Source organism: Gobius niger (genome assembly GCF_951799975.1).
Source record: "Gobius niger genome assembly, chromosome: 10".
In the NCBI taxonomy this organism is placed as follows: Eukaryota; Metazoa; Chordata; class Actinopteri; order Gobiiformes; family Gobiidae; genus Gobius; species Gobius niger.
In genome coordinates, this window is record NC_136861.1 from 18,179,041 (window position 1) to 18,204,933 (window position 25,893).

Here is a 25,893-nt window from a genome sequence, read left to right on the forward strand (position 1 = left end):
TTTATATACAGGACAAATATCATTTTGACTGATGGGCTGTGTTCATATTTCCAGTCTGCTGCAGCAAGTTCTCATTTTTCAAGATAATGACTTGCACTTCACCCAAGTACTTTGAAGACAACCATCTCCACATTGCCATTTGGTCCATATAGAGGTGCACTTGCGCATCAATCACGCTGGCACCGCGTCGCCCCCTAGCTGTGATGGGAGCGAGACGGGCCCATCATCCGCTCTGCATTCAAGCCATCACCCGCTGCAAGTCCTGCACCTCCAGCTTCCACATCCGCCGGTGAAGCGCTGCCTGCTCCGTGAGGTCTGCCACTTTCACGGCACGGATGACTGGCTCCGGGGAAGCTGCCTGGATGACACCCATCACCATGACATATTTGCCTGTAAAAACACAGCGCAGGTGGCCAGTTGTTTGGTGAAAGCACATTTGAGTAAGGCAGTAATATACTCGAGATTAAGTAGATTAATATTTATCGTAAGGTCGTCGGTTTTACTTCAAATGTGAATTCTGTAACCAACTCTCCAAAGCTGCATTATTATTTATTTTATTTGACCTTTATTCAACCAGAAAAGTCCCACTGAGATCAAGAATCTTTTTTTCAGGTCAGTCCTGGTCCCAGAAGGCAACAATAGACATAATTTCAAGCAACTATGTATTTTTAACTACACAAGAATGTGGGAAAAGTAGTTCATGATATTTATTTAATTGCTTTAATAATGAGACCATCATTTGAATACCTTATGCATGTTTCTATAGTAGTAGAATAAAAGGTTTTGTTCTTCAGGAGACTGTAAAAGCAGATATTCATGAAAAAAAAAGAACTTGTGTGCTTTGTACATAATTTTACATTGTGTAATTAGATTAGATCAAAACACTTATCATTATTAATATTATTTTCTAGGGCAGGTTAGTTGTTGTTCACATTACTGTGACAGTATTGGTCCTGAAAGTTGTAAAACATACTCTAAACTCATCCCTTTGAAGAACTGGGACATTAGAAATAAGTGAAGAAAATAATAATAATAAGAAAAGTTAAGATTTAGTTCGTACTAGGGCTCGTTATCGTATCGATATCGAGATATGAACATTCAAAACATTAAAATCGAAAAAAGCAAGATATAAACGATATAGATTTTCATCAATACAACTGTACTCTTTATTGTTATGCTTGGTTTTCATTATACTACTAACCCAGTTATATCGTATCGATATCGAGATATCTGGCATGAATATCGAGATAAGAAATTTTGTCCATATCGTTCAGCCCTAGTTCATACCACAACTAATAATTTAAAATCAAAACACATCCTGTTTCATACCTAAAAATCAGGTACGCCTGTAAACCAAATGAATAATAGTCTTTTATTAACATTTATTAACAATATTTATTAAAGAGATTGTAAATCTCAACATGTTTTTAACCTGGTTTCAGTTTCATAACATTCTAAAATCTGTGATGACTCTTCTGGCATGAAGGTGAGGCAGAATAGAGTTCAGGAAATTCCAGTTACCATGGAGATCCGCCATCTTTGCAGCTGTTAGCATACATTTGACTAACATTAGCTAAAACAGTATACAAAGTGGAGAAAATAGCCGTGGAACAACTCCGTTAGCTCCTGAGTTACTGCTGGTAAATACATCTAACTCACTGTGGTGTTCTAAGTGTTTTAATGTGAACAATAACTCCAGTACTTTAACTCTTAAAATAATCATTAGTTTACAATTGCTGCTAATCCCATGACGTCACCACAATGTATACACATTTATACAAGGAAAGTTGGGTTTGACACCTGTCCATCTCAATGGCCAGAGAACAGAGATTATTATGGCATTACGGCATGGATTTAGACTTCATACGTCACGCTCATCTCATGCTGTCAAGTGTTTGATGTAGTTGTGAAATTCTGAAACTCCAAAACTAACCTTGTAACAAGCACGGCTTGCCTTTGGGGATGTTGTTGACTCCCTGGACTGTAAAGGTCCCTGTTTCGTCCATGAGCATCACCGTGTTTCGGTCCAGCTGCACGTCCAGGACAGTCCCTTGCATCCAGACCAGTGAGACTATGAGGGATCGGCCCTGGCCCACCCTGATCTGAACCCCGTCCCCACTGTCGGTGTGCCCTCTGCCTCCTGCCGCCCTCAGCTGACCCGACAGCACCTTCACGGGGGGAGGACGCTTCTTATCCACGATGCTTTTCTCTGCTTTGAACATCTCCCACCGCAACAGCTTTGTTACTACTACACTGTGTCTACGGTCGCTCTCACTGAATAAAACACCTGTTTCTCTGTCAAAATCTGACCCGAGCTCCCGCCATCAATTTGTAAACAGGAAGTTATAGAGACTTCCGGCTACAACAAAGACAGTTCCGCTTCTAACTTTTCAGAATAAACCCATTGTAATGTAGTGCATAAAACACAACACCCGGTTTAGATCGAGATTAAATCCGATCTGGTTTAAATTGACCTTAATTGAAATAAGGTCAATTAAACTTGGTCTAAAGTTCTAAAACTTGTCGAAAAGCAGATCACCACCACCATCTTAAGACTATGTACTACCTGTTTGAGAACCACTGCCTTCAAAATAAAAATGTTTGTTTCAGGTATTTTGTACTAATTTGTTGATGAGTTACATACTTACCATACATGAATGGAAATGATAAAGTGATACATCAATATTAGTTCTAATATAAGTTGTAAGTAATGTCACTTTGGACCATGTCTTTGTTGAAAGAAAAAAAAAAAACTAGGAAAAGCGTGTATTGTGGCTGACCAGGATAAATGTCACTCAGTCGATTCCATTCTTTTTCTATTGATGAGTTAAATCTGCTGCTGTGTAAACAATGATCTGATCTTAAACGGACTTTAACTGTGTAATGTTTTAATATAGGCTGTGCAAATGTGCTGCCATCATTGCACATGTAAAACATAAAGTTATTCTATTCTAAAAATGATGATTAGTCACTATGTTTATTTCATTAAATAAGTTTTATTTCTTTAAGAATAAATGAAGAAAAGTGTTAGCAATTTCTGTACAATTGTTTCACTGTTTTCCCTTGAATTTGATGAAAATCTTGAATAAACATTGGGGCTGAGAAATGTTCTGCTGCCACATAGTGCACTTTGACTCTAAAATAAAATGATTACTCCACGGACATCTGTCCACTTATATTCCACGAAGGTCTTTTTGCTGCTGTCTCCAGTTTCAGTTTTCATATCGTTTTTGTTACTTCCCAGTTCATAATTGTCAACATTGAGGCACATTAGAAATACTGCCATTTTCCAAGGACTGTGTCTTTGATTGCATCAACAAACTGTGCAGGCACCCAGTAGACCCAGTATTGAGAGGCTTCTGTTGGACCGAGCTGAAAAGCCTGTGGAAAAGGAGAACTGGTCATAGTAAAAAGCAAAATAGAAATTTCACAAATCAATTCATTTAAAAGGAAAACGCAAGGGATAAAAATAACAACTGGCATCTATATCTATAACAGACAAAGGAGTAAACAATAAATCCTTTGTCTCCCTACCACATTTCAATTTGCAAATATCTCTCGAGATTTACAAATTGGAACAATAAAACACAATTCAGTTAATTGAAGACAAACAGGCTTGAGGGGGAAAAAAATAAAGTTTGTTCTGAAAAACAAACTCAAAAGAGCCTGTTCTTCCACAAAACTGGCTGAATTATGGTACTTTCCATTTGAGTCTTGGAGCTATTGAATTTAAAGGCACATAAAATGCATTATATAAAGTGTTGTGAAATCATATTTCTTATTGAAGGTTTCCTATTCTCCATCAGAAACAGCCTTCAATTTCACAGTGCAGAACACAAGTGCTTTTAAAGGTTAAATAAAGAAGTCACTGACATTTGCCGCTCTACTGAAGACCAAACAACAATAACCATCCTCTCAACTCGACGTCAGTGACCCGCTTCAAAAACGTGCAGTAGAAAACTTTGCCTTAGCAATTTGTATGCCGGTAATTTGTTAAAAGGTAGGTATTAGGTTGTTCATTCTTTTAGATAATGTTTTTACTGTATATTCACATGAGTAGCGATTTTTTCAGTAATACTTGAGGTTGTATTGGAAATAGTAGGGACAGTCACATTAAGTAAATTGTTTAATTTCAAGTAATGATATATTGTCGTCTTCATGTTCTACCTCAGAATTCCATTGATTGTTTGTTGTCTGGAGTCTCCAAAACATTTTAAGTTTTGCCAGAGATAAGATTTTGGCACCACATTAGCTTGAGGGAAGTAAATATACAGTTACCATCATGTGATAGTCCTCGTGGCCTTCGATGGGCTCAGACACTACATTTTTAATGGAGCCCATTGGGACTTTCTCTGTTCTCTCTGTAGAAATAAAACACACACACGATGAAAAATGCATTCAGCAGCAGTGACGCAGTAAAGAATTGAATTGGGAGTAATGAGCGCGAGTGTGTCCCCACCCTTTGTTCCAATCCACAACTGATCCTGCTCCAGTTTGAATGTGAGTCTAACTTTTCCCCCGGATTTGTTGAACATCCCGGATAAAGGCACTGTGGGTAATCGCTCCTGGGTGGGGACAAGGAAAAGAGTCACATTAAAAAAATGTTTTTTTGCAGGACACATTATGATACACAAGTTTAGCCATGAACAAGTCTAAGCAATGGCTAATTATCAGTAACACCAACTTAACACCCTTTCAACCAAGTCTTACAAAATGTTGATAGAGTCATTTGAAAATGAATTGAGAGCTATTTTGTAATTTCACTGAGGAACAAGAAATGGGCTGTTGATTGTAATTTAATAACATTATAAGTCTATTTTAATCAGCTTTGAAAAATGAATCACTTACCTTGGTTCCTTTAATAGCTGGCATTATGTCTTCTGGTTTACCTTTGTCCAAGACTTTTCTGTGTTGCTGAAACATGCCGAAGAAAACATCCAAAATAATTGATCCATTGATACACCACACAGAAAACATCTAACTTACCTTTTGTCTACATAGCGGTTCCTTCTTGTTTTCCTCCGCTTTGACTTCCTGCTGAACAACCTCTTTGGGCGTGTTCACAGCTAAAACATCATTTATTGTAGATCCTACTACCATTATTTTTGCACCATTTGTGACCTTGATTTCTCGAAGCGTCTTGTCTTCAGGAAGCAGTCCTTTGTACATCACTTTCTGCATTGTTGGTGGAAGACCTGGAGAAATCACAACAATTAAATTCAACTGCAGCGTGTTGCTTTGTGATAAAAGCAGATCATTAGGCGGAGGTGTTGCCTAGTTGCCCAAATATTCAAAAACGGTATCACCCTTAAACTTCTTTTTATTCAGGAGTTCACCCCAGCCCATTGCAAATTCATAATCAACTCGGTTTGGTCCCAGGAAAAGTCTATGATGAGGTCATGCACACATATAATGTGTCATAGAATTATGAAATCTGGCACAAAACATTCTGAGAAGATTTTTGTTTAATTTATATGACCTTTATTTAACCAGGAAAGTGCCACTGAGAATCTCTTTTTGCTTTATGTTGTAGGATGCAGAGAGCATTATACAACGTTTCAGCATTTGTATTCTATCACTAAGTAAACTATTTTGGTATAATCTGCTCCTCTATAAAAGCAGTAATTTATGAGCATTTTGTGCCAACTCACCAGTGAGTGAATGAATTTTCTCTTTTAGTTTGGCTCCGGTACTGTCAATGCCAATTTTCAGATCATACTTATTCTTGTTCCAAATAATTTTCAAGTCAACCATCTCCTGCTGCTCGTCCGTGTCATCCCCGTTGCTAATACAAGAGTCCTGAGTTGGGGCGTCTCCCAAATCTGTTTGAGACGCATTTTCTGAGTCGCACTGAAGTGGTTCACCGTCGCTAGGTCTCGTCTCAGATTCCATTATGACTTCTGCACTTCCTGGAAGACAATACAAAGCTGACATCTGAGCAGCTGTAAGGCAGATGAAATACACAAGAGTGGTTCCTAAAAGGGTTCAGCAACAATTGTTCGGTTGTTTTAAATAGCATTTTAAAAGAGGTGCAGCCTTTGGTCCTCACACATTACCCTCCAACCTCTCTGGAGGTTTGGGACAGGAAAAATGTGAAGATTTAAACTGTAAAAATGACAATGGCAAAAAACTAAATCATATTGTATTTGGAGCCGTAACTACTTTTTAACACAGTCACAAGCATTACTTTTAAAACTATTACTAATAATTAAATGTTTTAAATTGTTGAGAATTTTGGTTTAAAAAAAAAGATAAATATAATGTCCTAATACAATGAAGATGGCAAGATCGAAAATTGTAATAACATGTTCTCATAAAAACTAAAAATAATTTACAGGTAGACTTAGGACAAAGAGGAAAATCCATATATTATATTACATATTATTATCTCTGCACTTTCGTTATTAGTCTGTCTCTTTCCACGATCAAATTAGAATGTAGATCTTCTCCAGGAAACATTTATAGGGTTGGTGCTCAATAAAAACACGCCCTTTACAAACGCATTAATAGTTTCATTTTAAATGTGATCGCCTGACAGGCAAAAAAATAATAGATCGTGTGGTTTTACGATTGCTTTGCCTCTTTCTGCAATGTAATCTACAGTTATCACGATCATACGAGAAAGTCAAACTGCTGCTAAGCGATACGTGCCCCTACATTTTATTTTCGAAGCGTCGATATTCTAGATGTCTCTGTTAGCACTCGTATGCTAACAGCAACATTTGCACATAAAAAAAAGCATATGCGATTCGTACGATTAGAGTACACCCGGTGAATTAAATCCTACGTTTACAAATGTTACGCCCACAAGTCAATTCAGTAAAGTCTGATGTGTTACACGTAAGAATTAAATCAAAATGCAGCTGTATTTTCTCAGTACCCACCATCCTGGGTCGCCATGATGATTGTGTACAATCTGTTGTACGTTGTGCCAAAGAGGTGAGACACAGCAGGATGACTCTCGACATTTAGGAGCAAAAACTTCGCTGTAATTTACCGGAATTAGTTTCTCTCGGTTACGGTTAAATATCAGTAGCACAATCCATGCGTTTATTTGTCGTTTGTAAGAAGTGTCTGTGTTTTCGCACTGTTTCAATTGAAACTAATCAATATTGTTACGGGTGCTTGGCTGATTATTTAAATTAATTAAATACATTTTTGGCACTTTTGAACGAACCAACAGTCACATAGAGGTGCTGCTCAATTTAGGAATGATCATTTACAAGAAGTAAAAAGAAGAAGAAAAAAACCGCTTCCGGATAAGGAGCAAACACGGAAAAACGTGAAGTAACGCTCTTGCTCCTACAACATCTTTGATGTGGAAGCTGAGATCAGCAGTCTGCCAAGAGGTGGCTCTTTCTCAATAAAATCTTCTGGAAATTCCAGGGATTATACTTTCTGTTTAGCAGTTGCACGTGGTTTGTGTAAAGTAAACACACGCTTACACACCCTTATATTTGTGTAGAATATTGTTAATAACAGTAAATAGTTTAATAAGGCAAATGTTTATTGTTCTGGTAACTCTGTATTTATTTAAAGCCAATAACAACCATATGTATGCCTTTGTAGGTACATTGTGGACTGCCCACATTCCCCTACTTTTTTTTTTTTTTTTTTCATGCGGCCAAAAGTTTATTTTACTATCCAAAATAATGTGTTCCATTTCAGAAATGCAAAAATGCAAAATCACATAACACATGACTATGTGGCAGTCAATAACCTAGAGGTAAATACACACATAATAGATGCAGGCTCAGTTGATGGGGTGTATCATCCTCTAATACTATGGGAAAATTATATGCTCTTGGTCACCTCTGGAAGGCAGCAAATCCAAGCGAGTGACCCATTATTGCCAGAGAGGAGCGAGAAGAAGGACGAGACGACATGAGAAGTAGTGAAAGATACTAAAGGAAGAGGAAAATTGCTTTTAATCAAAGTCACAAGTCGTCATGCGTCCTTGGCATGACAGGGAAAGAGCCCCCGTACCAGAGGCGCTCTGTTGGCGTCTGCAGCAGATCTTCTCTAACCTTTATCCTGGCTATTTGCGCATTAAGCCGTAACCAAAGAGCCGTGCTCAACTTTTGAAGAAAGATTTAATGACATGTTTCCCTGAGCTTCTTCACTGCAAAGAAGTCAGTTAAATGCGCTTCCTGGTAATCCTCCTCAGATTAATTAATATGCGCTTCTAAACGACTTAAAAAACAGACCATGGCGGACAGAAGGACTTTCAATGTTGCCATTTTAGGTGTGGGTTTTTTGTTTATTTTCACAGCCTTCACGACGTGTGGAAACGTAGAAGTAAGTAGCAAGAAACTTATTTCCAAGTTGATTTGCTTTTGTTGTTAACTATCCAAACTTGTATGATGGTCAGCCCTGGTGGTCAGATCGCAACGGATGTACCATCTCGTGTTTCTCATTGTGACCGTCAGTGGGGCTTTTTTTTGGGCAGATGAATGAATGAAACGCTGACCTAATCTTTGTCGCTTCCTTTTCCAGCAAACAGTGGTGAAGAGTTTGGGAAATGAAACATTCTCTGGGAGTGGATACTACAGGTAAATAAACCCCAGTATATGGAAACACAACATTATAATAACAATAATGAAAAATAATAATAGTAACATACACAGAAAAAAAAATAACCCACTGACTTGTGTATATTTTTCAGTCTTGGTATCATTTATGGGATATTCTCCTTCTCAAATCTACTTGCACCAACTGTTGTGGCAGTTATTGGTCCAAAACTTAGTATGTTCGCGAGTGGCCTTCTTTACAGGTTAGTAGTTAAGTCCATTTTACTTGTAATAATGCCTTTATTAAATCATCTAATTGGCCTTTCTTTGTTAACAGTGGGTATATCGCTGCATTCATCCTCCCCTTCACGTGGTCCTTTTACTTGACCTCGGTGCTGATCGGCATCGGAGCGGCCAGTAAGTTTGCCTCACACAATACACAGTTTGTCTTTGTTTGTGATTGTTTGGATCTTCAAAAAGGTTTATTTTATGTGACAATGTATTGAATCTCTTTAGTGCATAGTTTGCGTGTGAAATGACAATTTTGTTCGACACAGTGCTTTCCAAAGTCCATCGTTTTTACACTCAATTCATATTTCAAGAAGATTACAGACGGCTTCACCTCTTTAATTGCGTGTATAAATGTGTTCTCTGATTCCTTTCCCTTGAAACAAAACCTCCTTATCTGCTCCTTGAACACTGGCTCATGAAAAACCCTGGCGCTCATGCATATAAGTTAATACCGAGGCTTACTCTGTTCATGTGGTTATAGTTTATGGCATTAAGAAAACCCGTTCATATGTTAAACAGCAAATAGGCTGTAATCATGCATACACGGATTATCTCTTTTGTGGTTCTATGATGGGCATATTCAGCATTTCTCAAATTAGACCTTAAATGGGTTAGAGGCTGCAATTGTAAATACCCCTCTGCACCTACTTCCTGCAGAAAAACCTGACAAAGCCTCCCTCCTGCTGTGCTCTCCAGAAAAAATAAAAATAAATCATCGTATGTGATGAATTTTGATCATGTCCCAGGGCTGGTCTGGTTTAGATGCATTATTTACCAACACGGAAAGATCATTTTTTCACTTCACACGGGCAATTAAGGCTGAGCGCCACGGCTATTTTTTACCCCCTGAGTGACCCGTGTGCCCGCTGCTCTCCCCGCAGTGCTGTGGACGGCTCAAGGACAGTTCCTGGTGGAGAACTCCGAGGCCTCCACTATCAACAGAAACACGGGGATGTTCTGGGCTCTGCTGCAATGCAGGTATCGACCACATGCACTTCATTATTGATAATAACGTGTCAAGGATGTTCTGCAGGACAAGAGAGACTGGCTATAAAGTGTAAGAGTCTCCACCTTACAAAGCGAAAGTGTATCAAATAGTTAGTTCCTATTTTAGGCGTAGCTTGCTAAGACTTCCTAAATATATTATCGACATCTCAGCATTTGTTTTTCCTTCTATAACTTAAAATAATGTAGGGTAACTGCTAAATGTTATGCTGCCCCAATTTCTGAGTAGGATTGAGCGATGTAAAAAAAAAAAAATCTTGAATATTGTGAATATTATTGCATTGTACATTCCATTAGATATGAAGAAAATGTGTTAGTCAAATTGTGTCAAAACAACACAAAAACACAAGGTCAGGAACATAACGATACTGAAATGGATGTAAATGAGGTAAATCATGGCATACGCTGAACTTTTGTACATGGTTTAAGATAGTCTTTGTTTAAGGCAGTGTTTAGGTGGTAAATCTCAGTTGATGAGATGAAAAGACCTCAGTATATTTGCAATATATTGTGGCTTCTTGTGACATGGACATTATTATCCATTATAATGTAATTACTAATTGATTAATTCATTTGGTGTTGCGTTGTGCAGTTCTCTTTCCGAGCACAAAGCCCCCGGACTCATCTCCTGTTTTTATTAGTTAGCTGCTTTGTGTAAGTAGTGCTTTGTATTGAAGGTCATTTGAGTGCAGAAATGGCCACTCCATTGAATCTGTTCGAGGATCCCTATTACCTAGTAACATCAGAAGAATGGGGCAAGCGTTTTGAGCTCTTGAGAACTAGACTAGTGATAAGCAGGATTACAAAAAAATGTCAGTATGTTTATCAGGAAGAATCAGCATCATTGTATATACAGTAATATGCTTAAATGATCAAAAAGTTGTTTATAGGCATGATATGAGCGCTTTACATGAAAAATAGGGAAAATACAGGCGTTTCAATCTTTAATAAAATCGTTAAATTATCGGATTAAAAAAAAACCCGAAGCCCTTGCATCAGCCTATCAGGGACAGAATTACAGTAGAATAAAGAGTGCATTGTTGTCTGGCCGCTCAAAAAAAAACCCAAAGGAGCCCTTTAAAGACAACATGCATCACAAATCTGTCCTAAAACGTTGTCATGAGTAGACAGATGTACATCATTTATTACCTGACACAATACAATTCATTAACATGCTATATAAGCAAAGTAGAAATCGAATCACAGGATTTGTATAAACACAGTGAGGACCTGCAGACTCCACGGATATACCACAGTGTGTTTTGGTTCGTCCCAAGAAACAAAGCCGTTGAGTGTGCACCCTGTCCCGCAAGCTACTTCAACTATTATGCATTTTACTCAGCTGTGACTTGAGTTGTTTATGATTTTAATGCCAACGGATATTCCCGGATGTAATAATTATCACAGTTGGCACAAACTCAAATGCTGGAAATAATGAATTCCCTCTCTACACGTTGCACGCCATATATGCGTTCTTCAATCGAACTGCAGTCGTAATTTAACTCAAAGCTAAGAAAAATAAAGCATTGGAGGAGCAACTAATGCATTCAAACCTCAAGGCGAACCCATTGTCGAGGTGAAGCAGCAGCATCTCCGTGGCGACGAGCTGGTGATGTCACAGTTCTGGCAAAGCTACGAGTCAGCTCTGAGGAGAGCCGAGGTCGCGTGTTCACAGTACAGATGTTTTTGAGGTATTTTCATCAACAAAAAACACCTGCAATGAAATGAATTCTCGTGTTTAAGTGTTTATTGGGTGAAATGTTACGCAGGAAGGCTTTAAGTGTAAAATTCCAATCTGGCGTGTGCATGTGATGGAAGTAATAATAGTCGAAATACTTGCCAAACGTTGCCTTGTCATAACAGCGTGATTTCACAGGTAAGAATTTTTGGCAATTGTCCCTTTTCATCTCCTGCCTCTCGCTCTGTCTCTCTGGCTCTCGTAGCTGTTTGTATTTGTTAAAATATGTAAATTGAATTAGTTCAATAATTACATTCTCTGTCACCTGTGCCATGCCGCACAATAGGGCAGTGCTAATCTCACTGTGCAGCAGTGATCCCTGCCACAGCAAACTTATGAGGCTCTCTTGCACGCAAAATCCAGTTATCTTTATGAATAAGCCCGGCTATTTGCTATTGATTTTGTGGGAGAGCGGTTTCTTGTCGAAGAAGGTTTTTAATTAAAACAGGGCCAGATATTATCACTATATAGAAGTGCCCAAATGGAAAAAAAGGATTCACTATAGTCTACTACTCTATGTGTCCCTGCGGTGTGATCCTAAAATGCCTACAGCTGTTAGCTCTAATGGAGAGAAAAGGTCAGGATTTATAACTACAAAGTGCACATTAACCACTACTTGCATTGTGCCGATTTTAATTAAAAGCTCGAGTCTCTTGCTAAAGTTTAAAATGTCAAACAGAATGGCTCTGATTAAACATTTAGGCATAAAAGCGAGAATGATTGCGTAACTTGTTAGCATAGTAGCATGTAATCAATGGGATACGCTGGTGAATTGTGATCTGTCTGGGCACTTAAGGTAACTCCCATGTCGTAAACTGTCCTCAGATACTAAATGTGAGCGTGAAGGACTGTCTGTTTAGTATTTTGCTGTTGAATATTGTCACTAAATAATATGTCGGTGGCATTGAATTCATAAATTGTGTTTTGTATGTTATTAAAGGTTCTATTAAAAAAAATTCAAGCTGCGGAATAAAATGCCTTTTGTCAATCAGTATAAAAGCAGACGTTTATGGAAAACCCTTTGAGTGCATTTGTATCTAATTATGGAGCCTTTTTATCGATTTAAACTGGCAGGGTATTTGTTATTTACATTATTGTGACAGTTTTTCTCCCTGGAAGTTGTGAGAGGTCCTTGTAAACTAATCCCTGCAAAGATTTGGTAGGCTAGGAATGAGTCTGTATTACATTTAATTGACACACTCCCATTTTTTTCCACTGTTTGTGAACAAAACAAACATAAAAGTCAGGAATAGGGCTTTTTTGTCTTATGTGTGAAATAATTAAATTAACTCTTGTGTATGTGTGAATATAGTCCTATTTACATTTGTTTCCTTGTATTTTTTTCCCTTTTACAGTATGATATTTGGAAACCTCTACATTTACTTTGAGTGGAGCGGAGCGACAGACATTACAGGTACAATTGATCAACTATTGGATACAAAGTGTGGGATTTAAAGATTTACACAAACAACAAAAATGAAAAAAGCTATATGTGCATGGATTCCCCCACCTCACCCAAAAAAAAGGACCTCCTTGAATGCTACATTGACAAAATACTGTGTTTCTTGCACTCAATCAAGATTTTTGTCGTATTTTTTTTATGGCAAACTTAATGATTTAAAACAGTGGTTCTCAACTGGTGAGTCGAAGCCCTAACCACTGAGAACCACTTATTTAAAACATCTTTTAATCACATAAGAAAAGTCCCATTGAGATCCTGTCCAAGTTTTCTTTGTTTGTTTTTAAATGTCATTATTATTATTTCTTTAATTGTTTTATTGTCCACAGACGGCAGTAGGAAGAACGTGTTCCTGTCTCTGCTTGTGGCCTCTGTTTTGGGGACTTTGAGTTTCCTGGTTTTGAGGCAGAGCCAAAGTGAAGAGGAGATGCTCTCAGAGGAGGAGGGACAGTCTCTGCTATCTACACGCATGAGGTCAATACAACTCTTACTTACTCAAATCTTGTATCTGAATATGCCTGGACACAGATGGCACTCAAAATGAACAGGCGTTTCCAATGACATTACGCATAGTTCCGGCTGCCATTTTGAATACTGAAGTAGAATTAAGCAGTACTATAACATGTAATAGTATCTCTACTCAGGATGAAAATGAAAGACAACTGATTGACAGTGGCATTTTTATGCAAACGTAATCATTGCTCAAGAACAGAGGAGTAAAAACACGGCCCCAGCGATCGCACGTTTATGTGATATAACCAGCAAATGTGGCACAGATGTAGCAGCGCTGCCCATCGAGCTACAGCAGGATTTACTGAAGATCTCCTTCACTCCTCAGACTAAATTAACACATCAAAGAGGAAATAGAAAACCTTTCTCTACAGTTTGTCATGTCAACAGAGTCTCAGTCAGAGTCAGTGTTTAAGCTGCTCAAGACGTTAGCATGCTACCGGTTAGCAACTGTCATCAATCAACTGTTGATGGTTTCAACACGATAAACACATGTGTGGCTCACATCTATGAACACTGAGGAAATACTACAGTAACAGCTCAGCTCTGACCTCTGTCACATGTTGTATCCAAGGCTAGATGTTTGGAGTGTGGTTCAGGGCTTGCTCTTGGAGAGGCTTATCGTGTTGAAGCTAAATGCTAACCGGTAGAATGCTAACGTCTTGAGCAGCTTAACACTGACTCACTGGTTTCTTCACATTCTCTGGGGTCGTGTTTTTACTCTTATCTTGAGCAATGATTACAAGTCAATAAAATGCCACTGTCAATCAGTTGTCTTTCGTTTTCATCCTGAGTAGAGATATTGTTACATGTTGTAGCACTGCATATTTCTACTTCGGTATTCAAAATGGCCGCCATAACAAAAGTCACATGACTGAAAGGTACGTCAATGATAATGGGTTTGTCAACAGTACAAGCAAAAGTACAATACTTCATTTTGTATGTACATATTGTGAGCAAATGTAGAGATATTTGATGTGCCTCAGGTAATGATGTGTAAAATATCTATTTTTCAAACATGAATCCAAAAACTTAGCAAAACTGAATAAACTCCAAGTTTGATTGAAACGGCTACAACCACCTAATTCCATCAGGGCTGTGTTTGGGACTAAAGCGCCACAAGTTGTATTTGTTGGCAGTTAGACATGACACAGCAACACAGTCCTGGAAGGAAGTGACTTGATTAAGTACAAAAACATCAGCATTTTTTGAGATTGGATGGTCTGTTTTTTTTTTTTTCCTCAGGTTTTCATGTTTCAGTGATAGATTTTTCCTTATTCATTATACAGTAAACATAACTGGAAGTAAAATCATTTCCAACAGAAGACATTTGTCAATGAGCTCAAAATCTAAGCCTTCATACTTACCATTTTACTGTGTGCGATCATCACTTCTGTTGACAGTGTGAGCATCACCTCTTGAATCTTTTTTATGGAACAAGTCATTCTGGGGCGAGCGAACGGTGACCACCGCGAAACAAGCAGGAGTTTTAAATCACTCTTGTCCTTCAGTGAAAATGACACCAAGCGTTTTTCTCTAGATCATTACAATTTGAACCGAGCCGGGCCTAATCATAGCACTTCACGCAAGTAGTCTGCAATCAGTGTGACTGGAGCTGCTGGGACCTTCTCAGCCTCCAAGCCTCTTCCATATTATGTCTGAAATATTTACATTTTTATGACTTTGACGCATGAGAGGGTGACGAACGCTGCCATCAAAGAGCGCTCAATGTCAGCGGAGGCAGAAAGTATATCATCAGAAACTGTTTTCAGGGAAATGTAACTTCAAATCACAAGCATTTTTTATTATTATTTGGCTTCTATTGAGAAACCAATGACTTTACTTATTAGAATTTATTAGATTTGTTCATATCCAAAATCTTTAATAAAATTGTGCTTCAAAATTTGATCAGTACTGCAGTTCTCAACATTTTGGCACCATGTACCATTTAGGAAGATAATGTGCCTGTCTGAGAAGGCTATTAAAGAACCATGTCAAAGCTTGGACTGTTTTCTTGGTATGAATGCCAAAACCAGGACTAAAGCAAGTAAGCAAGTAGTTACCAAAAAAGGTCAATAAAATAAACAAAAAGTCCCTTAAATGAACAAAGACTTGAACTGCAGAGGAGCTTGAACATCACCTGAAGAAGCCTGTGGGAAGGATTTCTGCAATTCATTTGAAATTGAACAAGTAAAGCAGAAGATGTTGAATGTCTATGGATACATTATGAATGTAGTGACCTGCATTTGGGCATTCACAACAGATGTCCTTCCTGATGCAAGTCATTTTTCAACTGCAACAAATACAGTGTGAGTGCAACCCCTCGTAGGCGACAGTATATTCGACTATATTGACATTGTCACCACCTTTCGCCTACCATTTATTGAGAAACTTCATATCGTACCAAGTTTGGATTTGTTGAACTTAACATTTGTTGTCTTCTAGGTATAAGCACAGAGCCAACAGCGCAATGCAAGACGCCAAGGCTGAGTTCAGTAAGTCTCTCCTCTCTGTATATTGTTGGGTTTAATCACTGTATTGTGTTGTCAGTGTGGGACGGACTCATTTAAACTCTCCTTCTGTATGCATCGAGTGCATTAATTATGCACCCACATGTAATTAATCTTAATGCGCTCAGAAGTGTATGCAGCCCAAGTGCAACTGGGACCTACTCTCCCTCAAGCAACAGAGCTGTCGATCGCAAACTTCGCACGCCAACTACCTCCAAGGAAATTGCATTACAACGAGACTTAAGTCTGTCTAAAGCCCGGATCAAAACCAGGGAATCAAATATTGGAATTTGAATTTAAAAACAGTTTATTGAATTGGGTTGTCGTACACAGCACGTACACAAGGACAAGTTTGCTAAAAACAAATTCAGCAATATCTGATAGCATAACTGATAGCACTGGAAAGAGTCCGCCCACCACTGGTGTCACATTTTGGGAACAACTGCTTTCGTTTAACACCTGAGACGGAAGGAACGTTTCCTCACTAAACCCTCAAAAACACATTAATCTCTTCAGTTGGTAACCTGTTGTCTTTCTCATTTCATCGCTCAATTTCTGAAAACTACCAAGCACTCCCAGGCTTTTTGAGTTTTCCTTTTGCTAAAATTGCTTTTTTATGTGGATAAAATCTGCAGGCGTTACAAGAGAGTACACAGAGACTGGCTGTGTGGAGTTTATTTGAGATTTTATCTGTGTTTGTCAAGCAGAAAGGCTCCTGCTCTGGCTCCTGCTGCCAGTCTGGAGTTGTTGATCCTATCACTCTTTGTCTGCCTAGTGTCTGCACTGCATACTACGATTAGGTGTAACATTATGAACAGAGACTATATGGATTGATATGAGTTGGCAAGATATTTAAAGTGTAATGACAAACACCAAATGTGATGGCAAGATGACTGTGTTTTCAGCATCACCAAACCACTAGCTTCCTAGGAGTTACGGACAAAAAATGGACCAAGGAAGGGTCATCCTGAACAAATGAGATAAGTGTTGGGTCTCTGAGTGCTGCACTGACGTCACCGTGACCCATTGTTCCTAACAGGTTGCCCGGAGCCAGGGCTGTCACCCAAATGCCTCTGAAAACCTACACTTGGAAATGTATTTTACTATATTATAGTGTCACTACCCTCCACCAATGATCTGGACCCACCCCCTTCATTCTCTCACACAGAAAGATCAGCACAGGTAGCCTTGGATTGCACGAGATTGGGTTCAACAAGACGAGATTTTGACATAATTTATAATATAAATTAAATATTTCCTTTTACTGAACAGTTTAATGAAGTGAAAATATAGCATTGTTTTCAAAGTGCAAACCAATATATTATGTAAACAATAGTGGGTAACTATTAACGAAATATTGCTTTAAAAAACGCCTTTAATCTTTTAACCCCCGCCTTAACGTGGTGCATTTTCTCCAGTTCACCTTTAACCAAATCCAAGTCGTGTAACGCCTCATTTGAAAGCTAAGACCTACAAAACTCATCTAAGTGTTGCTTTTTCTTTGCATTGTTGTCACTTTTTGGACTTTTTTATCTATTGCTTTTTTGTTGGGTTTTCATCACATTTTTGTCACTTTTTCATTGCCCTTTGGTCACGATTTTGTTGCTCTTTTGTCGTGTATTTGTGGCTTTTTTTTTAAACATTTTTTGTCGCTCTTTTCTTATGTTTGCGTTCCACATTTTTGTCAGTTTTTTTGTCACATTTTTCATCGCTCTTGTTGCATTTTCATCCTTGTTATCATCACATTTTTCACTTTTCTGTTACGGCTTGTTTTTTGTAGCTAATTTGATTTTTTTGATAAATGTTGGGGTTACGCGGTTAAGCAACCCATTAAAAAAAACAAAACATTATTTCATTCTACTCGGGGACACATAATCTTGTGGCATTTTGATCTTGTGAGATCTTATGTCACGAGATCTTGGCCCATCTCCTGCATTTTACATGGAAAACAGCTCTGCCAAAACCCAATGACAATTGTTTATTTATCCGTGGAAATACTTAAAAAGCGGAATAACTCCAAAGACATACCGCAAATCTAGCAACCTTGCGTAGAGCTACTGGTTGAAGGAAAATTATTTAAGGACAAGAAAAACAGAGAGGAACATTGATTTTGAGTAATTGCTTAATTGAATTTAATGATAAAATCCTTAAATTCTGGTTGTTATTTGTTGATATCTACAAGGTGAAGAGGGATTTGCCGTTTTTCCTCCACTATGCATCACCGTAACAGCTGTACAAGGGCCTACAAACTTAAGATTTCATTCAGCCATATTCTGTCCTTTTGCGAGTCATTAAAATTCTACAGTGTCCATAAATCCACTCTGCTTGGAATACATTGTTTCTAAATTTCCAATTGAAATGTGCTCCTCAGAAACCATCTTGCAACTTTTGAAGACCAAGACCATAGTCCTCCTGAGCCCCTGCATGGCGTACAGCGGTGAGTTACATATATTTGAATGTAATGAGTATTGTGTCCGCTGTGAGAACTCCAAGCTACAGCTGCGGCTCTTGTTCCGCGCTTAGGCCTGGAGCTATCCTTTTACAGCGGAGTTTATGGCACCTGCATCGGAGCGACTACTCACTTCGGGGGCGCTGCCAAAGGCTTGATTGGGATTTCGGGGATTGTTATAGGCGTCGGAGAAATCGTGGGTAAGTCCTGTTTGATCTGGTGCTGTTGATTTACGGTTCAGCGGTGAATCTTTAATGTGTTTTTTTTTTTTTATGCGTCAGGAGGAGGATTCTTCGGGCTACTGTGCAAGAACAATCGCTTCAGACGCACCTCGGTGGTCTTCCTGGGGATGGTGGTGCATTTTGTTGCATTTTATTTGATCTTCCTGAACATCCCTGCCGACGCACCCGTTGTCTTTAAAACGACTACCCAAATGAGCCCCTATCTGTCTCCCAGGTATACAGTGGGTTTCTGATTATTTCTTACTGGCAGAGCTGAGCAATGGGCTGTTTTGTTGTGAATAATGCTCTTTCTGATATGAATTTTTCATATACTGTGATGTCATGGGAATAGATATTTATAGCAGAAGTGAACTTGTGTACGGTCATATAGTAAACAAAAATAGTTTCATAGGAAATTAACAAATAATATCTAAGTAAATGCTTTTAATACAGTTAATAATAATGATAGTAATAATAATGATGATAATACTAATGAAAATAATAATAATAATACATTTGTCAAGGTAGTAAGATTTTTGCTTAAAGGGACTAGATGCAAGTTGGTAATTTTTATACTCACTACTGCCACCTCAGGTATTACCCGTAACCCGAATTAACAACTTTTTGAGTGACATGTAGGGAAAGGAAAATGCCTAATTTTAACATTTTTAAACTCCATATAGTCCCTTTAACCTCTTACCACCCGCCTAAACCAAATGCATTCTGTCCTCTTTGGCTATTATATAGGCCTGTGTAACACCTCATTTGAAAGCTAAGACCCACAAAACTGATCTTTTTCCTCGCGTTGTTGCTGTGTTGTGTCACCTTTAGTATGTTTTTTCTTTCTTTCTTTTTTTCCATTTTTGTCACATTTTTGTTGAGTTTTTGTGACATATTTGTTGAATTTTTGTCACTTTTTGTTGAATTTTTGTCACATTTTTGTTGAATTTTTGTCACTCTTTTGTTGAGTTTTTGTCACATTTTTGTGACATCTTTGTTGAATTTTTGTCACATTTTTGTTGCGTTTACATCCTTGTTTTCCTCTCATTTTTTGTGGCTATTTTGGTGCTTTTGTCCCAAGAAGCTTTTTGATTAGGGTAAAGCCAAACTGGAGAAAATGGGATCCGTTCAGGTGGGAGTTTAAATCAGAAAAACTATTAATGTTCAGTCATATGACTTTAGCACCTTACAGCACAGTAATTACATTATATAGAGCACTAAAAAGTGTAACATCATGGTAATTATGGTATTTATATCTTACTTGGAACTATTACAGATTGAAAAAAGGGGAACATGTAACATATTTTTTTTTTATAGGAAAAGCTATATTTTTCAGTAAAATGTGTTGCTTTGGGAGAATTTTAGGTTTATTTTGACTGCAACATTATAAGAAGTTTTTTTTAAGTAATTACTTTCTAAATATACTGTAACACCCTTGAGGTAGGGGTACACGGGTGACCACTGAAAGGCCAAAGGGGTATGAAAGACAAAAAATGTTGGGAACCACTGCTGTAAGATACAGTGTAGTTAACCTCTTAACCCCCACCTGAATGTGTTCTCAAGTTTGGCTTTACCCAAATCTGAAAGCTTAAAGAAAAAGCATCAAAATAGCAACCAAAACAAGGATGAAAACACAACAAAATGTGACAAAAGAGTGACACAAAAACGTGATAAAAACGCAACAAAATGAGCAATGAAGAAAAACATGAAAACATCAGGAAAAAAAAGAAACGAAAACACTGGTGAAAATGTGCTTAGTTCAAGTGGGGGGTAAGAGGTTAACCGATCATTGCCCAGCTCTTGTTTCTAACTGTAGTCTAAATCCGCTGTCTTTGTCTCAGTTTAACAGAATCATGTTTTGTCTGGCAGTGTCTCCATCGCGCTGCTGTGTAGCTTCCTGCTCGGACTCGGTGACAGTTGCTTCAACACGCAGCTCTACAGTATATTAGGCTGTGTTTATGCTGAGCAGAGCACACCAGCCTTCGCCATCTTCAAATTCATTCAGGTAAATCTCAAAGTGCCAATGTTCACAGGCTGTTATCCCGAGCAAAGCATTGTCATGTTAAGCCTCAGTTTTCCCAAGTGATTTTTTTCTCCCCTCTTGATGCCATGATGCTGCCGAAGCATGTAGGCATGTCCATGTGAGATTAAAGGACTATTTTTTTTTTTTGTAATACAGAGCGCCTCGGATCCTTTTTTGCCACACAACCATCACAGTTTTAATGGTTTGTGTTTTAGCAAGACCCAGGGTTTTTATCTTCAATTTCAATTTTCTTTTTCTTCTTTTTACCTCGACCCGGTGTCTCTGAAGCACTCACCTTTTTGCATATTTTTTTTAATTAAATTAAATGACTCTAAATTACCATTGAACAGAAATAGAACCTGATTGCTCTGGGACTAATTTTGTTAAAATAATAATAAAATTAGACAGAAAATTGCATCTTAATTCTGAGATCTCTGCCCTCAGTCAGTCTTTGCGGCGTTGGCGTTCTTCTACAGCGGGCACCTCCTGTTGACGTGGCAGCTGCTCGTCATGGTGGCCCTGGGCTTCTCCGGGACGCTGTGCTTCTTTGTGGTGGAGAGGATGCAGAACTTCACGGCTGATTTACAGGAGTATTGATATCGAGCAGGGACTAAACACGTGCCTCAGTCCTCCTGATGCTGAACGATAACTTTGATTTAATTGTGTTCTGTTGAGTCTTTTATATCAATCAGGCATGACATTATGACCACTGAAGAGAACGTAAAAAAAACGAGTCATTTAAATAATTAATATTCAACTTTAAGTGATTTTTCAGGATTATTGACATAAGGCCTCATTTCCTAGTTATCCAGAGTGTTGTTGATTTCTGGAGATTTTTTTATTCATGCAGCCCTTATATTTGAAGAGTTTAGTGGTGCTAGGCTAGTGCTAGGCTAGCGCATGTCTATGGCAACAAGTAGCCTGCATTAAAAACAGTCTGACCCAAGCACAGTGCACCTGAGGAAAATCACTTATAACAACGGACAACAGACTACCGATATAAATGTCTGTGTTGACTGAATAATGTTTTAAATATAACCATTTTGCATTTAAAATAATAAACTTATATTTGAGCAGCATCAGCTTCCTGGTTGTAAGCTACGCAGCGGCGGAGTGATCTGCTAGGTTACCGGATCTACAGTAGTTGTTTAGCTGCGTCCGGCATTACTACACGTGGAAGGAGTTTTCTACAAATCAGATATGGCAACGTTTGGAGAATAACCCGATTATTTTGAAGAGGTTTTTAATGCAAGCTACCAGTTACCATAGACATGCACTAGCCTAGCGCCACTAAACTCTTCAAATATAAGGACTGCATGAATTAAAAAATAAATAAATACATCTCCAGAAATCAACAACTCTGGATAACAAGGAAATGAGGCCCTGTGTCAAAAATCCTGAAACATCCCTTTAAACTGTGAAACTAATATATGATAGACTCATTACATGCAAAGTGAGATATGTATAGCCTTTATTTGTTATAATTTTGATTGTTATGGCTCAGCTTGGAAAAACCCAAAAATTTGAAAATGCACTGTAAGCCATTCATATTTCTTACTAGTAATTACAACATAGTAGTAACTACAAACTTTAACCTTTTTCTATTTTAAAACAAAGTTTTGTCCCTAATATATTTACTCAAAGTGGAAAGAGTCACCAAATAAATAAAAGTATTGATACTTCTATTCGTAGTCACAGTGACACGACGGACATACATTAATTATGTCACGACTATCCAAAGTGATCATTGAGTGTCGCAGAAATGTTATTATGGGTATTTGAAACGATACAGAATTAAACAGAATTAAAGATATCTGTATTACATATCCAGATCTTTTCTTAGATGTTAAAAGGGTTTGCCATAAGAGGTGTGGGTCAGAGCATCTCCAACACTGCGGCTCTTGTGGGCTGTTGTGTGTGGTTTAACAATAGCAGCTCAATTACATAGTGCAAGACAGTTTGTTCCCTGCTATAAATGAGTAAATACGTGGTGTGATCATAATCTGATGCCTGATTGGTGTAAACATTCATTCCGAGGCCTGGTTTTTACATTTGAATATGGTGGTTAACTTAATATCTGTCCCTCTTATGATTTTCCGTATTTCTTGTGATTGCACTGCTGCAGACTGCTGTAGTATTTGTTTATCAAAACAACTACTCGTTTTGTTCTTTTAGTTTTAGACCTGCTAATGTTTGATGCATAATAATCCAAGATAATTTCACTGTGTCGTCAGTCATTAACCTTAAGGAAACTCCGCTAAGAGAGCTTGACAACATTATTGACTTTTTTATGCATAATTTGAAGCAATCATCTCTTCTTTAATAAAAAAAAAAGCTTTTCAACACTGTATTGTGTTTGCCACTGAGCGGGAAGCAAATTCACTCAGCATGTGGTCCGGAAATTAAATGTGATGTTTCTTTTTTTCTTTTTTTTTGGTGAAAATGTGACATTTGACAATCACTGCATTGCACTCATATTATTAAGGTTTGTTTTTGTTATATGCTGTTCAAGAGAAATGTCAAGAGTTGATTTTTAAAACAGTCCAAAACCGCATGACGCGACTGTACTTACTGCGCAGTCACCAGATTTATGCAAAAAGCCACTGTGCCATTAATCAAAAGTCGGGCTCCAGATGTGAGAGAAAAGGTTATAGGCCCAGGGGTCCCACATTACTTCACTGGTAATTGAATATTGATCACATTATAATGAGAGTAAGCACTTTTGCCTGATCTTAAGTCAATTCTGCCACTTAAATGACAAACAAAGCACTGATCGGCAAATTGGAGAACGCAGCCTCAACTCAGCATTATAGTCTTCCAGCTTTCATAAGAAACAAGACTCTGGGAAACGCGAGCGAAAAAGTACCACCTTGTTCTTTTCTGTCGGGAGAATGTGCTTTAGTGAGAAAGACGGCTGGGTGGTTAGCGCCCTTGCCTCACAGAGAGAGGGTCCTGAGCCATGTGGGCCTTTTCCTGTTCTCCACATTCTGAGTAGGTTTACTTTGGGTGCTCCAGTTTCTACCATTAATCCAAAACATGTACATTAGGTTAATCCTCCTGTAGTCTAAGGTCTGGACTTGAGGCACTTCCCCTGTGCTAAGCCAGTGCTCCTGACAGGTCGCCCCAGCTACATTAACGCATGCAGGACACATTTCTTAACAACTTTTTCTCAATCATAATAAAGTGATAAGTGATTAAGTGCGATATTTACCCACTCCCCACATTTAAAGGCCATGCAGTAGCAGTGAAATTAAATGTGTTTTGTCCTGCTTCGGTGTTTTAAATATGCAGTGGTTAGTGAAAAAAAGAAAAAGACCATAATAATAATCCATAATTATACAGCATTTTTGCTTGTGACAGTGGCTTTGAAAAGTGACCCTGGAAGTTGTGAAACGTGCACTCATAAACTCATCCCTGTGAAGAAATTAGATTTTAGAAATGCATTCGGAAAGTTAGGACCAGTGTTGGGCAACTGTAATATATTTTGTATTAGTAGTTACAGCTATACAAATGTAATATGTTTGTATTACATATTACTGTTTCAATAATGTAGCCGAGTTACACTACTTTGTTACCTTTGGCAAAATATAAACCGAAAATAGTAATAATATCACCAAGCAAAACTGCAGTCAAAGATTTCCATTTCCTTCTCTTTGCCCCACTCTCTCTGTTTTTTTATTTTATTTGTTTTTCATCAAGTTGAGTTTACAACAAAAAGTTATATCAATACAGATACTAGATATATATTAAAAGAAAAATAATCCCCTCTTTTGTACCTACCTGCAAACCTATACATATTCGCCCACACATATTCCATTTACCCTCACACACAAACTCGTTCCTGCATACTCTCGGTCAGAGCACAGCAACCACTGCCTCACTTTATGTTAACAAGAAAAGAAAAAAAGAAAAGACAATCAACAGTCTGTGCGTTCTCGGCATGGTGCTGCCATTAATGAGCTATGCTGATTAATAACACCACCAACCATAACATAAATAACAGACAACATGATCGTTACTAATAATACAAAATGTGTATATAAATGATCATCATTCAAAGTTTGGCTTCTTTTCCTTCATACATTGAAATGCACTTGTAACTCGACTTACTTGAATTGTTATGACAAATATATTCTGATATTTTGTGTAAGTTATATGTTATATTCCTTAGTTACTGAAAAAACGAATATATTTTTGTAACTCATTTCTTTTGTAATACGTTGCCCCAAACACTGATAAGGGCCGAGTTTAGACACAACTAACATTTAAAACTTTTTTTTAAAAACCTTTATAAAATCGTGTATAGTGCCTTTTACTTGTACACCTACTGTATGTTTAGCAACTGCTGTGACCTGGGATCAAACCAACATTTGAGATTATGGGTAGATGCTCTGATGCCACTGTCACACTATGAATGTGCATGATAGGTGGTTGTAGGGCGAGCAGAGAACTGCAGTACTCTTTAGGTTACTCACACAAGACTGAGAGAAGCTGAAGCAATATAGATTAGTAATGGTAATTGTAGCAGCTTTTGTTACTTTCTACTTACCTAAAGAACACTAACGTCTTTCATGTTTTTAGCTGTATTCACATGTCTTCAAAGAACAGTACCTGTACATTACAACGTTTAGAGCACTTCTTGTAGTGGACCTAAAATTGTCCACACTAGATTCATGAGCTCTTCAACAGTGACTGCACTGTGCACACTGTTAGTCCTCTTTCAAGGCCAGAAACACCTGCAGAGCTAATTCTCTTTCCTTGTTAAGACTCTTAACAAAATACGGCAGACCTCCTTTTGCTGTGTTTATTTCCCCAAACGCCACTTTGAGCTCGCACTGAATTTGGCTGAAAATCAGATCAAATACACGCTGTATATACGGCCCCCGTCTTCTTAATTGTGTCACACTGCCAGAATACTACTTGCTAATTAGTGCCCTTGATTGAAAAAAGACCTATGGGAGACAGGAGTGGGACTGGGATATTGTCAGCGTACAATGGCATGCTATTAGGGAAACTGTAAAACCAAGGCCTGAATCAGCTGCTAACGAGAGCTTCATATTTCGTTTTGTCATTTTGGTTGGCTTAACTTGTTAGTGAGGTTGGTTTGTTTAAAAATTGTAGTTCTCAAGGTGATTGTGCCAGGATTCCTTGATCTAAAGTAATTCCGAGGTAGAGAA

The 25,893-nt window shown here is 38.1% G+C and overlaps 3 protein-coding genes across 3 annotated transcripts; 1 reads left to right on the forward strand and 2 right to left on the reverse strand.

Annotated features, from left to right (window-relative positions):
- Window positions 1-39: 39 nt before the first annotated feature.
- rmi2 (RecQ mediated genome instability 2) lies at window positions 40-2,256 on the reverse strand. The gene is made up of 2 exons (XM_079564939.1): window positions 1,934-2,256; window positions 40-390 (listed from the first exon to the last, which is right to left on the reverse strand). Exons 1-2 carry the CDS (start codon window positions 2,220-2,222, stop codon window positions 239-241), a joined length of 441 nt encoding a protein of 146 aa, XP_079421065.1. The 5' UTR covers window positions 2,223-2,256; the 3' UTR covers window positions 40-238.
- A 776-nt stretch (window positions 2,257-3,032) lies between these two features.
- On the reverse strand, window positions 3,033-6,925 carry ubfd1 (ubiquitin family domain containing 1). Its single transcript, XM_079564901.1, has 7 exons — window positions 6,885-6,925; window positions 5,652-5,909; window positions 4,987-5,195; window positions 4,849-4,914; window positions 4,460-4,565; window positions 4,279-4,361; window positions 3,033-3,381 (listed from the first exon to the last, which is right to left on the reverse strand). The coding sequence occupies exons 1-7, from the start codon at window positions 6,898-6,900 to the stop codon at window positions 3,271-3,273; spliced, it is 849 nt and encodes a 282-aa protein (XP_079421027.1). The 5' UTR covers window positions 6,901-6,925; the 3' UTR covers window positions 3,033-3,270.
- A 936-nt stretch (window positions 6,926-7,861) lies between these two features.
- On the forward strand, window positions 7,862-21,464 carry LOC306969531 (UNC93-like protein MFSD11). Its single transcript, XM_079565167.1, has 13 exons — window positions 7,862-8,298; window positions 8,497-8,552; window positions 8,666-8,773; window positions 8,848-8,927; window positions 9,683-9,779; window positions 12,900-12,958; window positions 13,333-13,477; window positions 15,959-16,008; window positions 18,395-18,460; window positions 18,547-18,672; window positions 18,754-18,928; window positions 20,563-20,698; window positions 21,161-21,464. Exons 1-13 carry the CDS (start codon window positions 8,209-8,211, stop codon window positions 21,311-21,313), a joined length of 1,341 nt encoding a protein of 446 aa, XP_079421293.1. The 5' UTR covers window positions 7,862-8,208; the 3' UTR covers window positions 21,314-21,464.
- Window positions 21,465-25,893: the final 4,429 nt, after the last annotated feature.